The 16,463-nt window shown below is 48.9% G+C and overlaps 1 protein-coding gene and 1 long non-coding RNA gene across 3 annotated transcripts in view; one reads left to right on the forward strand and one right to left on the reverse strand.

Moving 5' to 3' along the window:
- LOC132346578 (uncharacterized) overlaps positions 1–12,276 on the reverse strand; it is a 30,035-nt gene extending 17,759 nt beyond the window's left edge. Inside the window, exon 1 of the long non-coding RNA XR_009496438.1 lies at positions 11,170–12,276. This is a non-coding gene — a long non-coding RNA (uncharacterized lncRNA). The remainder of the gene's footprint in view (positions 1–11,169) is intronic.
- Positions 12,277–12,346: 70 nt separating this feature from the next.
- UXS1 (UDP-glucuronate decarboxylase 1) overlaps positions 12,347–16,463 on the forward strand; it is a 57,226-nt gene continuing 53,109 nt past the window's right edge. The window contains exon 1 of one of the 2 annotated variants that reach the window (NM_001206064.1): positions 12,347–12,497. In NM_001206064.1, the coding sequence (NP_001192993.1) occupies positions 12,404–12,497 (94 nt within the window). In that variant the 5' untranslated portion in view covers positions 12,347–12,403. The remainder of the gene's footprint in view (positions 12,498–16,463) is intronic. The other variant, XM_005212786.5, reaches the window with a different exon arrangement.

The raw sequence follows: 16,463 nt of genomic DNA on the forward strand, positions 1-16,463 counted from the left end.
CATTTATAGCAAAAACAACAAAGGCAGTATTTTCCAAGGGAAGTCCCTCGGCAGGACCCTGCTGGTACAAGCATTTCGATGCTGCATCAGTAAGAATACGCCACCATGCACAGTGGATCAAACATAGCCAAGCAGGAAACAATGGGACTGCAGGAAACATTTTTTAAATGGGATCAAAGAAAAGCTAGATGAGGCCAGGAGCTGAAGCCCAGAGCCTTAAAAGGAAGCCCACAGCGAGTGAAGTAGCAGTTATATGGCATCAGCAGGGAGAAATCAGGAATTAACCAACAGAGAGGGCTGCGGTGTGTGCTTCTAATGAACTACAAGGAGAGACTCAGAGACCAGACAGGACGGCTTTATGCTACCTGACAATTATGGATTGGGTTGTAGCATTTGTTCTGAGAGTTGCCGCACTGTAGCAAAAACAGGGTAGTAAGGTAGACATGCCAGAGCCCTCACTTGCCTTTTAACTAATAAATGCTACAGCGGCTACTTTCCAAAAAGAGACAGAGCATGCTCGGGGGCTGGAAGCATCAGTACCGTTCGAATGAAAATTCTTCCCAAATTGATCTAGACACTCAGTATCATCCCAACCCATCTCCCGGCAGGCTTTTCCTGGATGTATAGACGTGTATGTGTATGGTGTGTTTATGTGCGTTTACCTGTGTATATATATGTAGATGTGTGTATGTATATTGTGTTTATGTGTGTGTTTAAGTGTATATGTATATTTGTATATACCGAAGACTCTTGAGAGTCCCTTGGACTGCAAGGAAATCCAACCAGTCCATTCTGAAGGAGATCAGCCCTGGGATTTCTTTGGAAGGAATGATGCTAAAGCTGAAACTCCAGTCCTTTGGCCGCCTCATGCAAAGAGTTGACTCATTGGAAAAGACTCTGATGCTGGGAGGGATTGGGGGCAGGAGGAGAAGGGGACGACAGAGAATGAGATGGCTGGATGGCATCACTGACTCGATGGACGTGAGTCTGAGTGAACTCCAGGAGTTGGTGATGGACAGGGAGGCCTGGCGTGCTGCGATTCATGGGGTGGCAAAGAGTCGGACACGCCTGAGCTACTGAACTGAAGTGATAGACCTGTATGTATATTGTGTGTTTATGTGTATGTTTATGTATATTTGTGTAGATCTGTGTGTATGTATATTGTATGTGTGTGTACATACATGTGTAGGTGTATGTGTATAGTGTTTGTGTGTGAATATGAGTGTTTATGTGTGTGTGTGTTTACATGTGTACGCACATATGTGCTTGTGTGTGTGTGTGTGTGTGTGTGTGTGTGTGTAGAGGTGGATTTGGGAAGAGAAATGTCAGAGGACCTGACCTGTCCGGGTCTGATGAGGAAACAGTCTCCACTCTCTACATTCTGTGTTCACAGCATTAGCGGGGCTTCCTGACTCTGGGAAGAGCAGGAGAAGAGCATGTCAGGAGGCTGCCAGTGAAGGTCAGAGAAGCTGAAGGTGGAAACATCAGTGAAAGTGTCAGGGGCAGGTGTCAGGGGGAGAACCAGAATTCTACTGCCTCCATCAGGCGGGAGCTTCTGCAGGGCTGTGTGCCCACCACGTCAGCACCCAGGGAGAGACCCACAAACAGTCCCGTCCTACCAGCAGCCCTCCTCGAGTGGGGTCTTCCCCTCCCACACCTCACACATACCCTCATTCTCTGACTGTGACCCAGAGTCACACAGGTAGGGCAGCATCCCGACCTCAGGTGGGTGGATGACAGTGCCAGTGGCCGCCCACAGCCCCACCAGGCACCTGTCCGGATTCACCCAGTACCTTCATAAGGTCAGAATCTGAACGTGTGGCCCCTACTTACAAATGCTGTCACCACCTGGATCATTCCTGGGGTTCATCCAATCCCCCACATGGCACATCCACTGGGGAGACATTGCCTTTAACACAACCACTGAGAATATGACCACAGTTCCTGTTAATTAGCCTCTCTTTATTTTCATTTGAACAGAAATAGATTCTAGCAAAGTGATGGGCATCTATTCAAATGAGTCATTAAAAGCCCACTGACAGCTGCTCACAGGCGATGATAAGTGCCTCTTGTAGAGATTTATGATGGAGAAAAGCAATGCACCTCATTTGCCATTTTCTCTCCAAGAAAGATGCACAGGGGCTCACCTTCAGGTTACCATATGTCTCACTCTTCTATCTCTTGCTTCTGAATCCAGAACATGGAGGCAGGCAGATTTACTGCCTGTAATGCCACTTCCCCGTCCTAGGATAGCAGAGACCAGTTTGTTCTTGTTGTTGTTGTTTAAATTATTTGTTTATTGGCCACAAGAGCAGCATGTGGGGCCTCAGTCCCCCAACCAGGGATTGAACATTGGAAGTCAGGAGCTTGAACCAGTGGACCACCAGGGAAGTCTCATGGCAGAGCCCAGCTTTGCTCTAAGACTTGGGTGAATTTGACGGAGCTAAGGTATTCTCTCTTCAGGAATCATTCCAGGCGGCCCAAGGAACCTTGAGGGACTTGAAGGAGGTTGTGGGTTCCTCTCAAAAAGGTTTCCCTCAGTCATCCTAGGAGCCAGGCAGGACAGCATCTCACCTCTCAGCAGATCTCGTCCTACCTGGATGTGGCACCCAGACAGCCATCTTCATGGTGAAGCAGTGTGGGAAGCGGCCAGGCTGAGGGCAGCGCAGGGGGGACAAGGCTCCTGGTGCCTAAAGTTAGGGTGGAATGCCGCGCTTGCCCCTTCTCTGCAGGACAGTGGACATTTGATGTCTGCTGCTTTCCATTAATGGACCTGGGATTATTGGCATCCCAAACTGTCTTACTTGATAGCAGCTGCTCTTATTAGAATCCTTAATTATGACCCTGGGCATCCTCGCATGCTCAGTTGCTTCAGTCGTGTCCAACTCTTTGCGACCCCATGACTGTAGGCTGCCAGGCTCCTCTGTCCATGGGATTCTTCAGGCAAGAATACTGGAGTGCATTGCCATTCCCTCCTCCAGGGGATCTTCCCCACCCAAGGACTGAATCCGAGCCACTTGCATCTCCTGCATTGCAGGTGGATTCTTTATTGCTGATCACCAGGGAAGCCCCTTCCTCTCCTCAGAAGTGAAATTTAATGGGAGCATGAGGTCACATTAAAATCTAGACTTGCCGCCTTCTTAAGCTCATCTCTGTTCCTCAGTTAAATCATCATGATAACCGATATTTCCATTCTGTCATATTAGGACTAGTCGCTAACTTTAATCCATCCTCAATGGATTTGAAAAGAAGCCAGTAATGAAATCAGGAAATCAGCCACGTTGGGTCCATAAGGAATTTCATGACTGGCGGGGCACATTTACAAGGCTTGGGTCACTAGGATCTTCCCAGAGCAAGCTGGAAAAGTGGCTACTCTTTGAACAGATGGACATATTTTATTAGTTTTTATTGATCTTATTGATTTTTTTTTTTGCTTTTATGCTTCCACAATTATAGGCTGCTTCAGCAATAAATATGTGAGAGTTTTGTTTGAAAAGGTTAGACCAATTTATTAACAGCCATGCTTTCTTTTATATTTTGGGCAGTGAATCTGATGGAATTTGTCACAAAATGTTTCAAGCTGAAATAGATGTTACCAATCACATTACTGTTTTCTTTCACTCTTTATACTGTTAATAGGGGCCCTACCTGATGGCTCAGCAATAAAGAATCTGACTGCAATGTGGGAGACACTGGTTCAGTCCCTGGGTTGGAAAGATCCTCTGGAGAAGGAAATGGCAACCCACTCCAGTATTCTTGCCTGAAAAATTGCATGGACAGAAGGGTCTGGGGGGCCACAGTCCATGGAGTCACAAAAGAGTTGGACATGACTGAGCAACTAAGCATGAGCACTGTTAACACTGCTGGTTGATTGGTTGTTGGTTAATTCTAAGAAATCTTCAAAAGTGGATGAAAATTCTGCAAAGCATTCTATCAACACATTTAATCACACAATACTTTTCCTTGAGCAGAGAGAAATAACTTAGATTTATGATGATATAAAGAGATTCATGTTAATATGGTAAGCATAATAATAACGGGGCTTCCCTGGTGGTTCTAGTGATAAAGAACTCATCTGTCAATGCAGGAGACAAAAGAGATGCGGGTTCAATCCCTGGATTGAGAGGATCTCTTGGAGGAGGGCATGGCACCCCACTCTAGTATTCTTGCCTGGAGAATCCCATAGACAGAGCAGCCTGGTGGGCTACAGTCCATGGGATCACAAAGAGTCAGATATGACTGAACTGACTTAGCATGCATGCAATAATAATATTGTAGTGATTTAAGACCTTTATATTTGAAGATAATTTCTGAAATATTTATAAGTGAAATGCTAGTGTCTGAAATTTGTTCAAAAATTCAGGGTGGAAACAGTGGGTGGAATAAAAATGAAATCAGATCAGCTGTGACTTGATAATTAATGAAGCTGATGGCAATGAACTTTTGCATATGTTTGAAATTTTCAATAACAAAAAGTACTTTTGAAAACTTTCAGGACAATCCAAAAATAAAATTTTAAAATACACTTTCATCTGCAATAACATCAAAAAGAATAACAGAAAGAAAACATAGGAGTAAATTTTTTAAAAGAAGTACAATCTTAAACCTCAAAACTATGAAACAAATAATTTCATCTACATAACCGGGGAAGGATCACATGATCATGGATCTAAAGATTTACTGCTATGATGGCAATATTCCCCAGACTGATTTACAGATTAAATCAATTCCTATTGGTTGGATGGCATCACTGACTCAATGGACATGAGGCTGCTACTGCTGCTGTCACTTCAGTTGTGTCCGACTCTGTGCGACCCCATAGACGGCAGCCCACTAGGCTCCCCCATCCCTGGGATTCTCCAGGCAAGAACACTGGAGTGGGTTGCCATTTCCTTCTCCAATGCATGAAATGGAAAAGTGAAAGTGAAGTTGCTCAGTCGTGTCCGACTCTTAGCAACCCCATGGACTGCAGCCTACCAGGCTCCTCCGTCCATGGGATTTTCCAGGCAAGAGTACTGAGTGGGTCAATGGACATCAGTTAGAGCTAACTCCAGGAGAAAGTGAAGGACAGGGAAGGCTGGCTTGCTGCAGTCCATGGGGTCACAAAGAGTCAGAGATGACTGAGCAACAGAACAACAACAATCAGAATCTTGGCCAACTTCTTTGTAGAAATTGATAAACTGATTCTAAAATTCTTATGAAATTGCAATTGATCCAGAATAGTCAAAATAATCTTTTAAAAGAAGAACAAAGTAGGAGGACTTACATTTCTCAGTACAAAGCAAGTATTACCGATGTGGGTTCTTGGACCCTTTAATCCATAAGAATTGAGGCCAGATGAGAAATTCAGGCTTTATTGGGACTTGTGCTGGAGCACGAGGAGGGAGCAAAAACAAGTAACAAGTTAACAACTAACCCTAACCCTACCTACTCCCTTAAATGGAGTATGGGTGCAGTGGTGAGCTGACCCCTTAAGTGAAGGGAGGGTGGGGGAAGATCAGTGGTGCTCAGACACAGAACAACTAGACATCAAAATGAGAAACCCACAGAAAACATTTACAACAAAACTAGGAGACAAGGTACCTCTGCGTGCCTCAAGATACAAACATCCGCACAGGAGAACTGAGAAAGAAGCTGACAGAACAAGTAAAGGGGTCCTCCTGGAAGTTGATGGATGACTCCCAAGCAGAATTGTTTCAAAGGATTTGGTTTAAAGGTCTAACATTATCTGCAAATTTTCTTTAACAGAGGTCCTAGGCAAACAAAAGCCAGCCTGCATTCCAGCTCTGTGTAGCTTTGTATTGGGCTAGTGGTATAGAACCCTCTTGTCAATGCTGGAGATGAAAGAGGCATGGGTTCGATCCCTGGGTCAGGAAGATCCTCTGAAGGAGGGCAACCCACTCCAGTATTCTTGCCTGGAGAATCCCATGGACAGAGGAGCCTGGGGGGCTACATGGGGTCGCAAAGAGACACAACTGAATCGACTTAATGTGCGTGCATACATAGCATGCATTGTATCCCTAAAGTCCCCATGGAACTTCCTAGTGGTCCAGTGGTTAGGACTCCACGCTTTCACCGCTGAGTGTCCAGGTTCAAACGCTGGTTGGGGAACTGGGATCCTGAAAGCAGCACCGCTCAGCCAAAATAACGAACCAACCAAACAAAAAGACTCTGATGCTGGGAGGGATTGGGGGCAGAAGGAGAAGAGGACGACAGAGGATGAGATGGCTGGATGGCATCACTGACTCGATGGACAAGAGTTTGAGTGAACTCTGGGAGTTGGTGATGGACAGGGAGGCCTGGTGTGCTGCAATTCATGGGGTCGCAAAGAGTTGGACACGACTGAGTGACTGAACTGAACTGAACTGAACCAAACAAAAAAGTTAAAGTGGCTCTTCTTTCCTCCCCTTGTTCTTTCAGTCAGACTGTGTCCTGTAATTTTTTTAAAAATTCCAACTCAAAATTCATCTCCTAAAGAAACCTTATAGGATTGGTCCTTCCAGGTTAATCCCTACTTGAGGATGACCCCCTCCAGTTCTCAGATGCTTAGTTTACAGGATACATTTCCTTGTGTTGAGGTTTTGTGCTTTTTCCAGGTGGGCCTGCCCAGTGAGTGCAGGTTTTCCTGGATAGGAGGCTGCTTTCCCTGCATCACCCCAGGGTGACCAGGATGGGTTAAGTAGGACACAACAGGAAAGCCATTCTGATGCCAGTTCCTGCACAATCATGGGCAAGTGGGGACCATTCATATTCCACTTTAAGCAGTCTGCTTACGGATGTGTGATCTCTGATGGCTCATCAAAGTGCTCTGTCTTGTTTTAAAATGCTGAGAGGATCATTAAAGAAAACCACAGTGTCCTTTTTACCTACTCCTGAGGGAAGTATTGAAAGTATTGCACTAGTAAACTTCCCAACTGCATTTCTGTTTGAAAACTTGTTTATAATTTAGAGAGCAAACTTACGTCTAGGTGAGCCAAAGTGACGTCCTGTGGTACATTTTCAGCAGCCCACTCAGAACATCATTGGTATTCCGCCAAAGGAATGAAGAGAGTTGGATATTACGCAAACCCACTTGACCAAGCATATTTTACAAGGCTGTCCTCCCCCGTAAAGGGTGATATAGGATACTAATTTGCGATTTAGATACTAATTAAGCAGTTGGGAATGGATCATCTTTTCCAAACAGTTAGGAGATCTCCTTTCCATTTCAAACAGGTTTCACCTCTTCTGGGAAAGAAAAAAACAAAGATGGGTTTTTAAACCTCACCCTTTTTTTGCAAGGCTTCTGAATTTTCACTCAAAATCATCTGGTATCACTATATAACCATGTAGTTAGAGTGCTTAAAAATTAATTGGACTTCTAATAGTGAACAGATTCACAGTAGATAAGGTGCCTGTTGAAAAGGCAAGGTATCTGCCTCTCAACGGCACAAATTATCGTCAAAAGCGGACTTTGTGAATTGTGATGTATGTTTGATGACTGCTTTTTATCTTCGCTGATGGGAAGTTAATTACTTAACACACCCCAGAGAAATCATCTTCTTTAATAGCCAATGCAAACTTCAGAAAATAACAAGTAAAAAATGTAATTTGCCTGTATCTGGCACTTCCCCCAAGTCCATTGGTTGGTAAGTATTCACTGGGCATTCACACTACAGCTGGCACGCACATTAACAACCAGAATTTATTACTTGCTCATCAGAAACCTTGCTCTAGTGGAGAGACGATATTACCAGTCAGATATACAAATCACAGTTTATGTTTCCCAAAGGACGCAGAGGGAGAACCTTAAGGAGACCCCAAAGGCAGTGTCTTTCTTCCCTCCCCTCAGCAACAAGAGCTCAGTAGTTCCTTCAGCAGATCCTTCACGTTCTACAGAAGTTTACAATTAAGCACTTTAAAAATGACTAGTCCCAGCAGCATTATCTACTTCTCAACCTGATCTTGGCTGATTGTCGGCAAAACCCTCTGCTCAGATGCTCTGGGGCACATAAGCCAGATGGAGAAGGGAGGTGCAGAGGGGAAAAGCTGTCACATTGTAACAGGAAGAACACATCTGACTCCCTTTCACATCTGTTTCTTTTACCTTAACCTTTGTATCCTTTTACCTTAACCTTTGTATCTGTTTGCAACAACCAATCTTTTGGATATAAAAAGAAAAAAAAAAGTGTTACTCGCTCAGTTGTGTCTGACTCTGTGACCCCATGGACTGTAGCCTACCAGGCTCCTTTGTCCATGGAATTTCCCAGGTAAGTGGAAAACCGACTGGAGTGGGTTTCCATTTCCTACTCTAGGGGATCTTCCCAACCCAGGGATGGAACCCACATCTCCTGCATTGGCAGGCGGGTTCTTCACCACTCATTGAGCCATCAGGGAAGCATTGGCTTAATAAGAAAAGTAGCAGGAAGAAAAAGCAGGTGAAGTGCACAAGGGTTGGAGGCCTGGCTTCTGCACTCTCAGATACATTGCTAGAGGCTTTCTTATCCAACATTATCTGCACCTTTTTTTCCTGTTCCTCCGGCCAAACAGGTTCCACTATGTCCTATAGAGTCCTTTCCCTCCCCAACGCCCCTGCCTGATGTGTGTGAGCAAAAACCTTACATGTGATTTCAAATTCAGCCCATGTAGCCCTGGCTCTGCACAGCCTCCCTCTTGCTGTTCTCACCTGGAAGGGGAGGTGCGCTGGTCAAAAAACAGGAAAAGCCCTGATCTGTAGCAATTGCTCATTCACATGGGAATGAGCACACCACAGAAGAGTTGTGAACACTCAGCTTTTGGAGCCGGGAAGCTGTTCAGCCAATTAACTGGGCAAACCACACTCCCAGGGAGTGATGTCTCTTTCTTGTGAATGCCTTGGCCATTCATCTGCATTGTCCTGGTCCTCACCACTTTCTACCATGAAGTATGATGGATTCTGCATGCCTTCGCTCTCCTCCCCAAAAGCATCCCCCTGCCCCCCTCCCACCCCAGCTGTGTGGACACTGACAACTTTCAGAGCCTGTTTTCTGTCTATTAAGCACAGTCCCATCAGCAACCCTGTGTCTTGGGGCTGTTACAGAACTCGGGTGAGGTGACACGTGTGAGCATCTCACATCACAGTCCCTGCCTGGCTCCTGGTGGACACAGAATAGACGGAGGTTTTCTACTCTTCTTGAAAAGTGTTGGTTGCTCAGTCATGTCCGACTTTGCGATCCCATGAGCTATAGCCTGCCAGGTTCCTCTGTCCATGGATTTCCCAGGCAAGAATACTAGAGTGGGTAGCCATTCCCTTCTCCAGGGTTTCTTCCCGACTTAGGGATCAAACCTGGGTCTCCTGCATTACAGGCAGATTCTTTACCATCTGAGCCAGCAGGGAAGCCCTACTCTTCTTAGTGTTTTTTTGTTTTTTTTTTTTGCTGCACTGAATCTTCCTTGCTTTGTACAGGCTTTCTCTGGTTGCAGTGAGCAAGGGTTACTCTCTAGTTCCAGTGTGCAGGCTTCTCATTTTGAGCATCACCAGCTCTAGGTACATAGGCTCAGGAGTTGTGGTGCATGGGCTGAGTTGCTCTGAGGCATGTTTAATCTTCCTGCAAAAGGAATCAAATGCATGCCCCTCACCTTTACCACTGAGCCACCAGGGAAGTCCCCTCTTCTTAGGCCCTTAACACTCTAGGACAGGAGTCCTATTATGATTCATTTTTTAATCATCCCAAGCGTTAAGAACACTGCCTTGTAACTAAATAGTCACCGTCAAAATATTCTTGTTGATGTATCCACTGAAAAAAAGGAGTAGCTGATAGCAAGGTTGAGGCAGGAAGGGGACCTGAGCACAGAACTCACTGGGGCAGAGGGCGTGGGCAGCCAGAAGAGGGAAGAGAAGCTCAGGGAAGTGACCTGCCCAAGCCCACAGTTTCCCTGAAGAGTCCGAGGTGGCACCTCCTTCCCTGGAGCCTTCTCATATCTGCTGGGCAAGCACTTACTGCTGCTTACTCCCAAATTCTGGCTTTGGTTGAGCTGAAAATCAGGGTCAGGGCCACCCACAACCTCCTGAGGGGTCATAAGGACAGCGGTGGCTCATCTACATGTAGTTGTTGATGGTGTTCCCATACACTTCATCCCTTGGGGCAGGAGACCTTGGCAGCAGTGTCTGGTGGTAGAAAGGAGGCTTAGGTAAGAAAGCTGGATTTAGGGACTTTTGTGCATAGGTAGCATGTGTTTCACAATTTCTGGCCTGCTTGAACAGATAAATATATATCAGTGAAATACCACCTACACCCAAAAAGCTTGGAATCCACCTACAGCTTCTATCTAATCTTGCCTTAGGGCAAATGTTAATCTTTTCTCATATATCTGCTGCTCATCTTTTATCTAAAAATCATGGAATTCCTACTGCTTAGGACAGGGAACTCTACTCAATATTCTTAATAATCTAAATGGGAAAAGAATCTGAAAAAGAATGGATATATGTCTGGTGGTGGTTTAGTTACTTAGTTGTGTCTGACTCTTTACGACCTCATGGACTGTACCCTGCCAGGCTTCTCTGTCTATGGGCTTTTCCAGACAAGAATACTGGAGTGGGTTGCCATTTCCTCCTCCAGGAGATCCTCCTGACTCAGGGATTGAACCCATGTCTCCTGCATTGCAAGTGGATTCTTCACCACTGAGCCACCAGGAAGCCCTAGATACATGTCTATGTATAGCTAAATCTTGGCTGTACACCTGAAACTAAAACAGCATCGTAAGTCAACTATACTCCAATATAAAATAAAAAATTAGAAGAATAAAGTGATCATGGTAAATAAAAAAAGTAAAATAAAAATCATGAAATCATAGGATCAGAGGAGCTCAGGGCACTACATGTTCTAGATACATCTTTTCAAAAATTAGAGGTTTAACCCAAACTTAAAATGTTAACGATGAGGAAATAAAGTTGCTGTTGTTGTTGTTTAGGCACTAAGTTGCATTGTACTCTTTTGACCCCATGGACTGGAGCCTGCCAGGCTCCTCAGTCCATGGGATTTCCCAGGCAAGAACACTGGAGTGGGTTGCCATTTCCTTCTCCAGGGGATCTTCCCCACTCAGGGACGGAATTGGGGTTTTCTACTTGGCAGGTGGATTCATTATTATGGAGTCAACAAGGAAAAAAGACTCCCAGACAAAGAGAAATTTGTCCTTGGCTGGTGTGCTTACCTGGAAGCCCACCCAGGGGGGGTCTCTGTCTGGCTCCAAAGAAAGTGTCACCTGGCAGCCTTCTTGGATACTGGAATGGGTTGCGAGCGTGTTAAGGAGTGGGCGTCCTGACAGGAGGCCGCTTCAGATGTGAGAATCCTCCTCTGGGAAAGGGCTTAACGATTTTCCTCTTGTTCCACATTTCTCAAGGTTAATGGGGAGGCCTGGAACGGGGAAGGTTGTCTTACAATCACAGAGTCATGGCATTTGTGCTGAGTAGCTAGAAAGATGTAACCAATTACTGCTTTGATTTATTGCTAATTGTGATGGTTATTTTTCTCGGAGGTTTATAACAAAGTTGAAGAAGGGCATTCGACTGTTTAGCAAAACAGCCCGGCGTTCACAGAGGTTAGAAGCGCTGCGGGCCGCTCTGAAAGGTCTATAAGGTCAGCCTGCAGCCCCCGCACTTTGGGTCTCCCTCCGGGTCGCTCCAGTCCAGGTTTGGCTAAGGTCCGAGCGCACCTGTCTTCCCCCGCCAGGGGCCCAGCTCCCCGCGGGTCCAGGACTCCTTCGGCATCTGTGCTTCCTTGGGCACAGCTCCTCGCCGGGAGCAGACATGCAATACCCGCTTATGGAAGAATTGAGCCGGGACAGCGCGTGCAACCGTGTGCTCTCGGCGCATAGCTATGGCTAGTGCACTCACTCTCCTGTAACGAGGCATCCGTTTTTCTGTAGGCAGACAGCGCGGTCCACCCTTTCCTTCCTAGTCTGTCCTCACTGTACAACACTAGCACTACTTTTTAAAATAATAATAAACGCCTTATTTTTAAAAGAAAGACGTCCTAGCTGATCAGAGGGTAAAACGCACGGAGTCTGGACATCAGTGATATGTAGGGCACTGATCGTTGCCGCTGTTTCAGCTAAACAAGCCGGGAAAACAGGTAACTTTCAGAGTGAGCTGGTAAAGAACTCCAAACACCTGCCCAAATATAGCACAAATCAGCCCGGCAACCGCCTGGCGCTCTGGTACCCAGGTCTGAGGCGCACCGCCCACCGCGGCGTCCACGCTTTCGCTTGCGCATGCGCACGCGCCGCCAGCTGGGGCCACCTCACTGCGCCTGCGGAGTAGGGCGGGGCGAACGCGGAGCATGCGCGCGGACCCCGCCGGCAGGAAGCGCGCGTGGGGCGGGGCGGGGCCTCCGGGCCGCCCCCGCCGCCGCGCTCGGAGTCGGGCGGCCGCAGCGCGCGGCCCGGGATGCTGAGCCAGCCGCTGCTTCGCCTAGTGTCCGCCGTCAGCCGCAGGAGGATGAAGCTGCTGCTGGGCATCGCGCTGCTCGCCTACGTGGCCTGTGAGTGCTTCGGCCATTCATTCCCGCCCGCGGCCTTCTCCCTCCCGCTCCGCGCGCGGCCGCCAGCCGAACAGCGGACCCTCGGCCCTCGGCCCCGCCGCACACCGGGCTGCGGTCCACGGCTCCCGAGCGTGCGGCGCCGCCGGGCGGGACGCGGGGCTGTGAGGACTGTCTGCTGGCACAGCCCCCATCGCGGCTGTCTGCTCCCAGGAAAATTACTGAGCGTTTGGCTTCTGGGAGCCCAGTGTGTCGCCCGACCCCGCCGGCCCGCGGCCGAGCCCAGGGGTCCTGGAGCCCACGGGTCTGATGCCCCGGGGTCCTGGCGCCCAAGTGTCTGTACGCCCGGGGGGGTCTCTTGGCGGGGGGGTGTCCTGGCGCCAAGGGGGGGTCCCCGCGCCGAGTTGTCCGCTCCAGGGCTACTGGCGTCCAGTGGGGGGGTCCCGGAGCCCAGGTCTCCGCACGCCCCAGGGGTTCCCCGCGCCTGTGTTTTGAGGGTGCGGGTCGACCCAGAGCCGAGGCGCACCGCGGGGGGTGGGGGTGTCTCGGCGCCGCTCCATTTTGTGTGGTTCCCCTGTCATCATTCCCGGAGGCTGCGGGACAGAGGGCAGGAGGGGACACTTTGTTGGCAGGTGGTACACCCTGTGTCTTAGAGGCAGAAGCCGTCCCTTTAAAAAAAAAGAAACCTATTGGATGGGAATGTGTTTTCCTTGATGCTATTAATATTTCCCCAAGTACCAAAATTGGACCAAGTGTGAGCTCGTTTGAATCCTAGCCACGAGGCCGATCCACGCTGAGACGAAACACCTGCTCACCGGTTAAGTTACTGAGGTCTGACTTCCTAGTTGAGGGGGACCTCCAGACATGGCTTCAGTTGAGCTCTAGGCAGATGCGCAGTCACTGAGACCTGGCCTGTCTGCAGCCCAGCTGGGGGCTGTTAGATGCAAGTATGCGGAGGAGGAAGATGGCTTCTGAAGTGTATGCCAGTCTTGAGTTAGGAAGCGGAGACCCCCAGGGGGAAGACTGCTTCAAGTTGTGTAATTCCTGTTAGGACTATAGTAACAATGTTCAAACTTGCTTCCAGTTTCCCCATGTGTGGTGAGTCTGTTTCCTTGTCTCATTTAAGTATCTCAGCAGTCCTAGGAAATAGTTCCCATCATTATTCCCATTCTAGAGGTGAGTCTGTTAAGACCAAGAGAAATTAGGCAAATGATGATCACACAGGTGAGAAGCTACAAAGACCAAAATTTTGAGCCCAGAAGGGCTGGGGACCTGGGACTGGAACCCAGGTCTGCCCGCAGGCTCCATGTAGATTTTGAGGCTTCTGCAGGTCAGAGGTCGTGGAATGTCATTCACCATTCTGCAGATAAGGAAATCCTCCTGCGTCCTTACTTTTGTCTGCCAAGCCCTTGTCTTTGTCCCTGTGCTAGGTCCCAGGGATCCCCAAGGCTTGCAGAACACCTGGGCAGTGGTTCTCAACCTGCTGTGTGCATCGGAATCACCTGGAGGGCTTTCCAAACACAGGCTGCTGCCTCCCATCTCAAGCTTCTGATTCAGTAGGTCTGGGCTGTGGCCCAGCTAATAGTTTCACCTCACATACTGTTGGTGTGTTCTGGGGACCCCCCACTTGAGAACCACTGGCTTAGATTGTGAGTTGGCCACAAATTAGGTTCTCACCTAAATGAGGGTGAAACTACAAACTGGTAGGAAGGAAGGGAAGGAATGCATGAGGGCTCCTGACAGGGGCAACCAGCATGTTTTCTCGAGGAAGTGAGGCTTGAGCTGAGAAGTGAGGCATGTGTGGGAGTTAATGGGCTTCCGAGGTCGCGCTAGTGGTAAAGAACCCACCTGCCAGTGCTGGAGACTTGGCTTCCATCCCTGGGTCAGGAAGATTCCCTGGAGGAGGCCATGGCAACCCACACCAGTATTCTTGCCTGGAGAATCCCATGGACAGAGGAGCCTGGCGGGCTACAGTCCATGGGGTCGCAAAGAGTGGGACGCCCTGTGGCATCCCGAGCAGGGCGTGTTCTAGGAATGCAGAGAATGGTGGGGGCGGGGGGGGGGGGCGCGGGGGTTGGAGCGTAAACATGAAGCGGTGATCTGGCTGACGGGCTGCAGCAGGCGGGCCTTGTGCCAGCTCACTCTTTGGGTGAATTTAGCTGTGAGGTTTAAGATAGGTGTGCAGGCAGTGTCACTAATGGGCATGGATGGTAACTCCAAGACGCTTTACAGGAAAAGCAAGATGGCGACTCCTGACTGTCCGAGAGCGGTGATTTCTAGCCTTGGCTCTCCTTGTTAATGTAATAATCTTGTCTCCTTGTTTGAGAAAACTGTCCTGGCTGCCAAATGACACACAGCCCCTTCTGGAAAGTCTCTCCCTGGTCCTCTCAGGCTCTCTCCCATCTTCCTCTGTTTCTTGAGCTCATGAGGGCCTATCCTCCTCCCTCCTGGCGTGTAACTCTTTGGTCCAGGGCCCAGGGCCTGAGCACGGCCAGCTTGTGCTGCCCTGGGTTCTTTGCCTACACATGTTTTCTCCTATGGGGTTCCAGTCCTTGTAGCCCTCAGGTCAGTGCTGGTCACTGGTCGGAGGAGCTCAGAGGCCTGATTGTCTGAGAGTCACACCAACCTGCTCCTAGGAATCCCTAGGCAGAGACTCAGCTGGAATTACCTGTAGTGTTTTTGACATGAGTACAGTTTAGAAAGTCAGATTGCCTTTGCCTGGTTTCTTGGTGTCCCCAGGCATCTCTTCCCTGCCCAGGGGCAGGCGCTTCTCTTCTCTGAACTGATGATCTTGGTGTTTGTGCCATAGCATCCTATGCTTCCTAGTTTTTCGTTTGTAGATACTGTTGTATACCTCGTGACTTTCCCCTTTAGAAGGTGACTATTCTCTTTACTTTCCCCCCACCCGTGCTCACCCCCACATAGACTTAGTGTGATTTTGAGGAGGTCAGCATTTCATGTTTATACATATGACTAAATGTTGGAGGAGGAAATGACAGTACTCTTGCCTGGAGAATCCTGTGGACGGAGGAGCCTGGCAGGCTACATCCATGGGTTCACAAAGAGTCGGGCACGACTGAGGGACTGAGTACAGCATGATGTTCACAGTACGACTAAATGTAATCAACATGAGCCAGGTTGTATGTCCATCACCTTTTATTCTTCCTGGAGCTGATGACTCTGCTCTGTTAACTCATTGGACTCCAGCGCTTGTCACCTGTGTCATCTCCCCCAAGATTTCCCCAAGGAGAGGCCCCTGGCCTCAGCTGCCCGGCTCTGTTGGCCTGGAGATCACCTGTTCCCTGACTTACCTCACCTGATGTCAGGGAGGAGGATTGGCAGGTGTTGGCCGTGCCTTCTCCGTCTTCACATTTAAGTGATGGGCGAGTGGTGCAGAATTCTAGAAAAGGCCCCTCAAAGCCTCTCAGGCAAGTCTCCGTCCCTCCTGGGTCCAGGCTCCAGCCGGCACCCCTCTCTCTATGCGACTTGATTTCTCCTGGGAGATCCTAGGTGCTGCTTCTGCCCTGGTGCCATCCTCCCACCACACACCTCGGCTTGGGCTTGGTCCCTCCTCACTCCGGTGGCCTCTCTTGGCCCGTGTGCCCAGAGTGTGTCCTTGTGGACGGTATCCCTGTGGTGGATCACTGGCCTCCTTCAGGACCGCGGTGCTCACATGCAGAGCTCCTCCCAGAGTGAGGCCTCAGTGCTGGGGCCGGGGTGGGGGGTGGCAGGGAACCAGGGGCACCTGCCAGTCCACGGATGCTGGTGACATGTGCCAGGCACCTCCAAGCCCTGGCCACCAAGGTCCTTGCTTTGCAGTTCTGAAAACTTGTGAACTGCCCTTTGGCGACCCCCCTCCCTGGAACATTCTCCCACAGGTGTGGGGTTGCCAGGTGTCATCCATTTTGTTTCTTCACGTCTATCATTTTAGACTTTTGCTCAACTTTTTGGGAACTTTGTCATCTTTAT

Source organism: Bos taurus, chromosome 11 (assembly GCF_002263795.3).
Source record: "Bos taurus isolate L1 Dominette 01449 registration number 42190680 breed Hereford chromosome 11, ARS-UCD2.0, whole genome shotgun sequence".
Taxonomy (NCBI): domain Eukaryota; kingdom Metazoa; phylum Chordata; class Mammalia; order Artiodactyla; family Bovidae; genus Bos; species Bos taurus.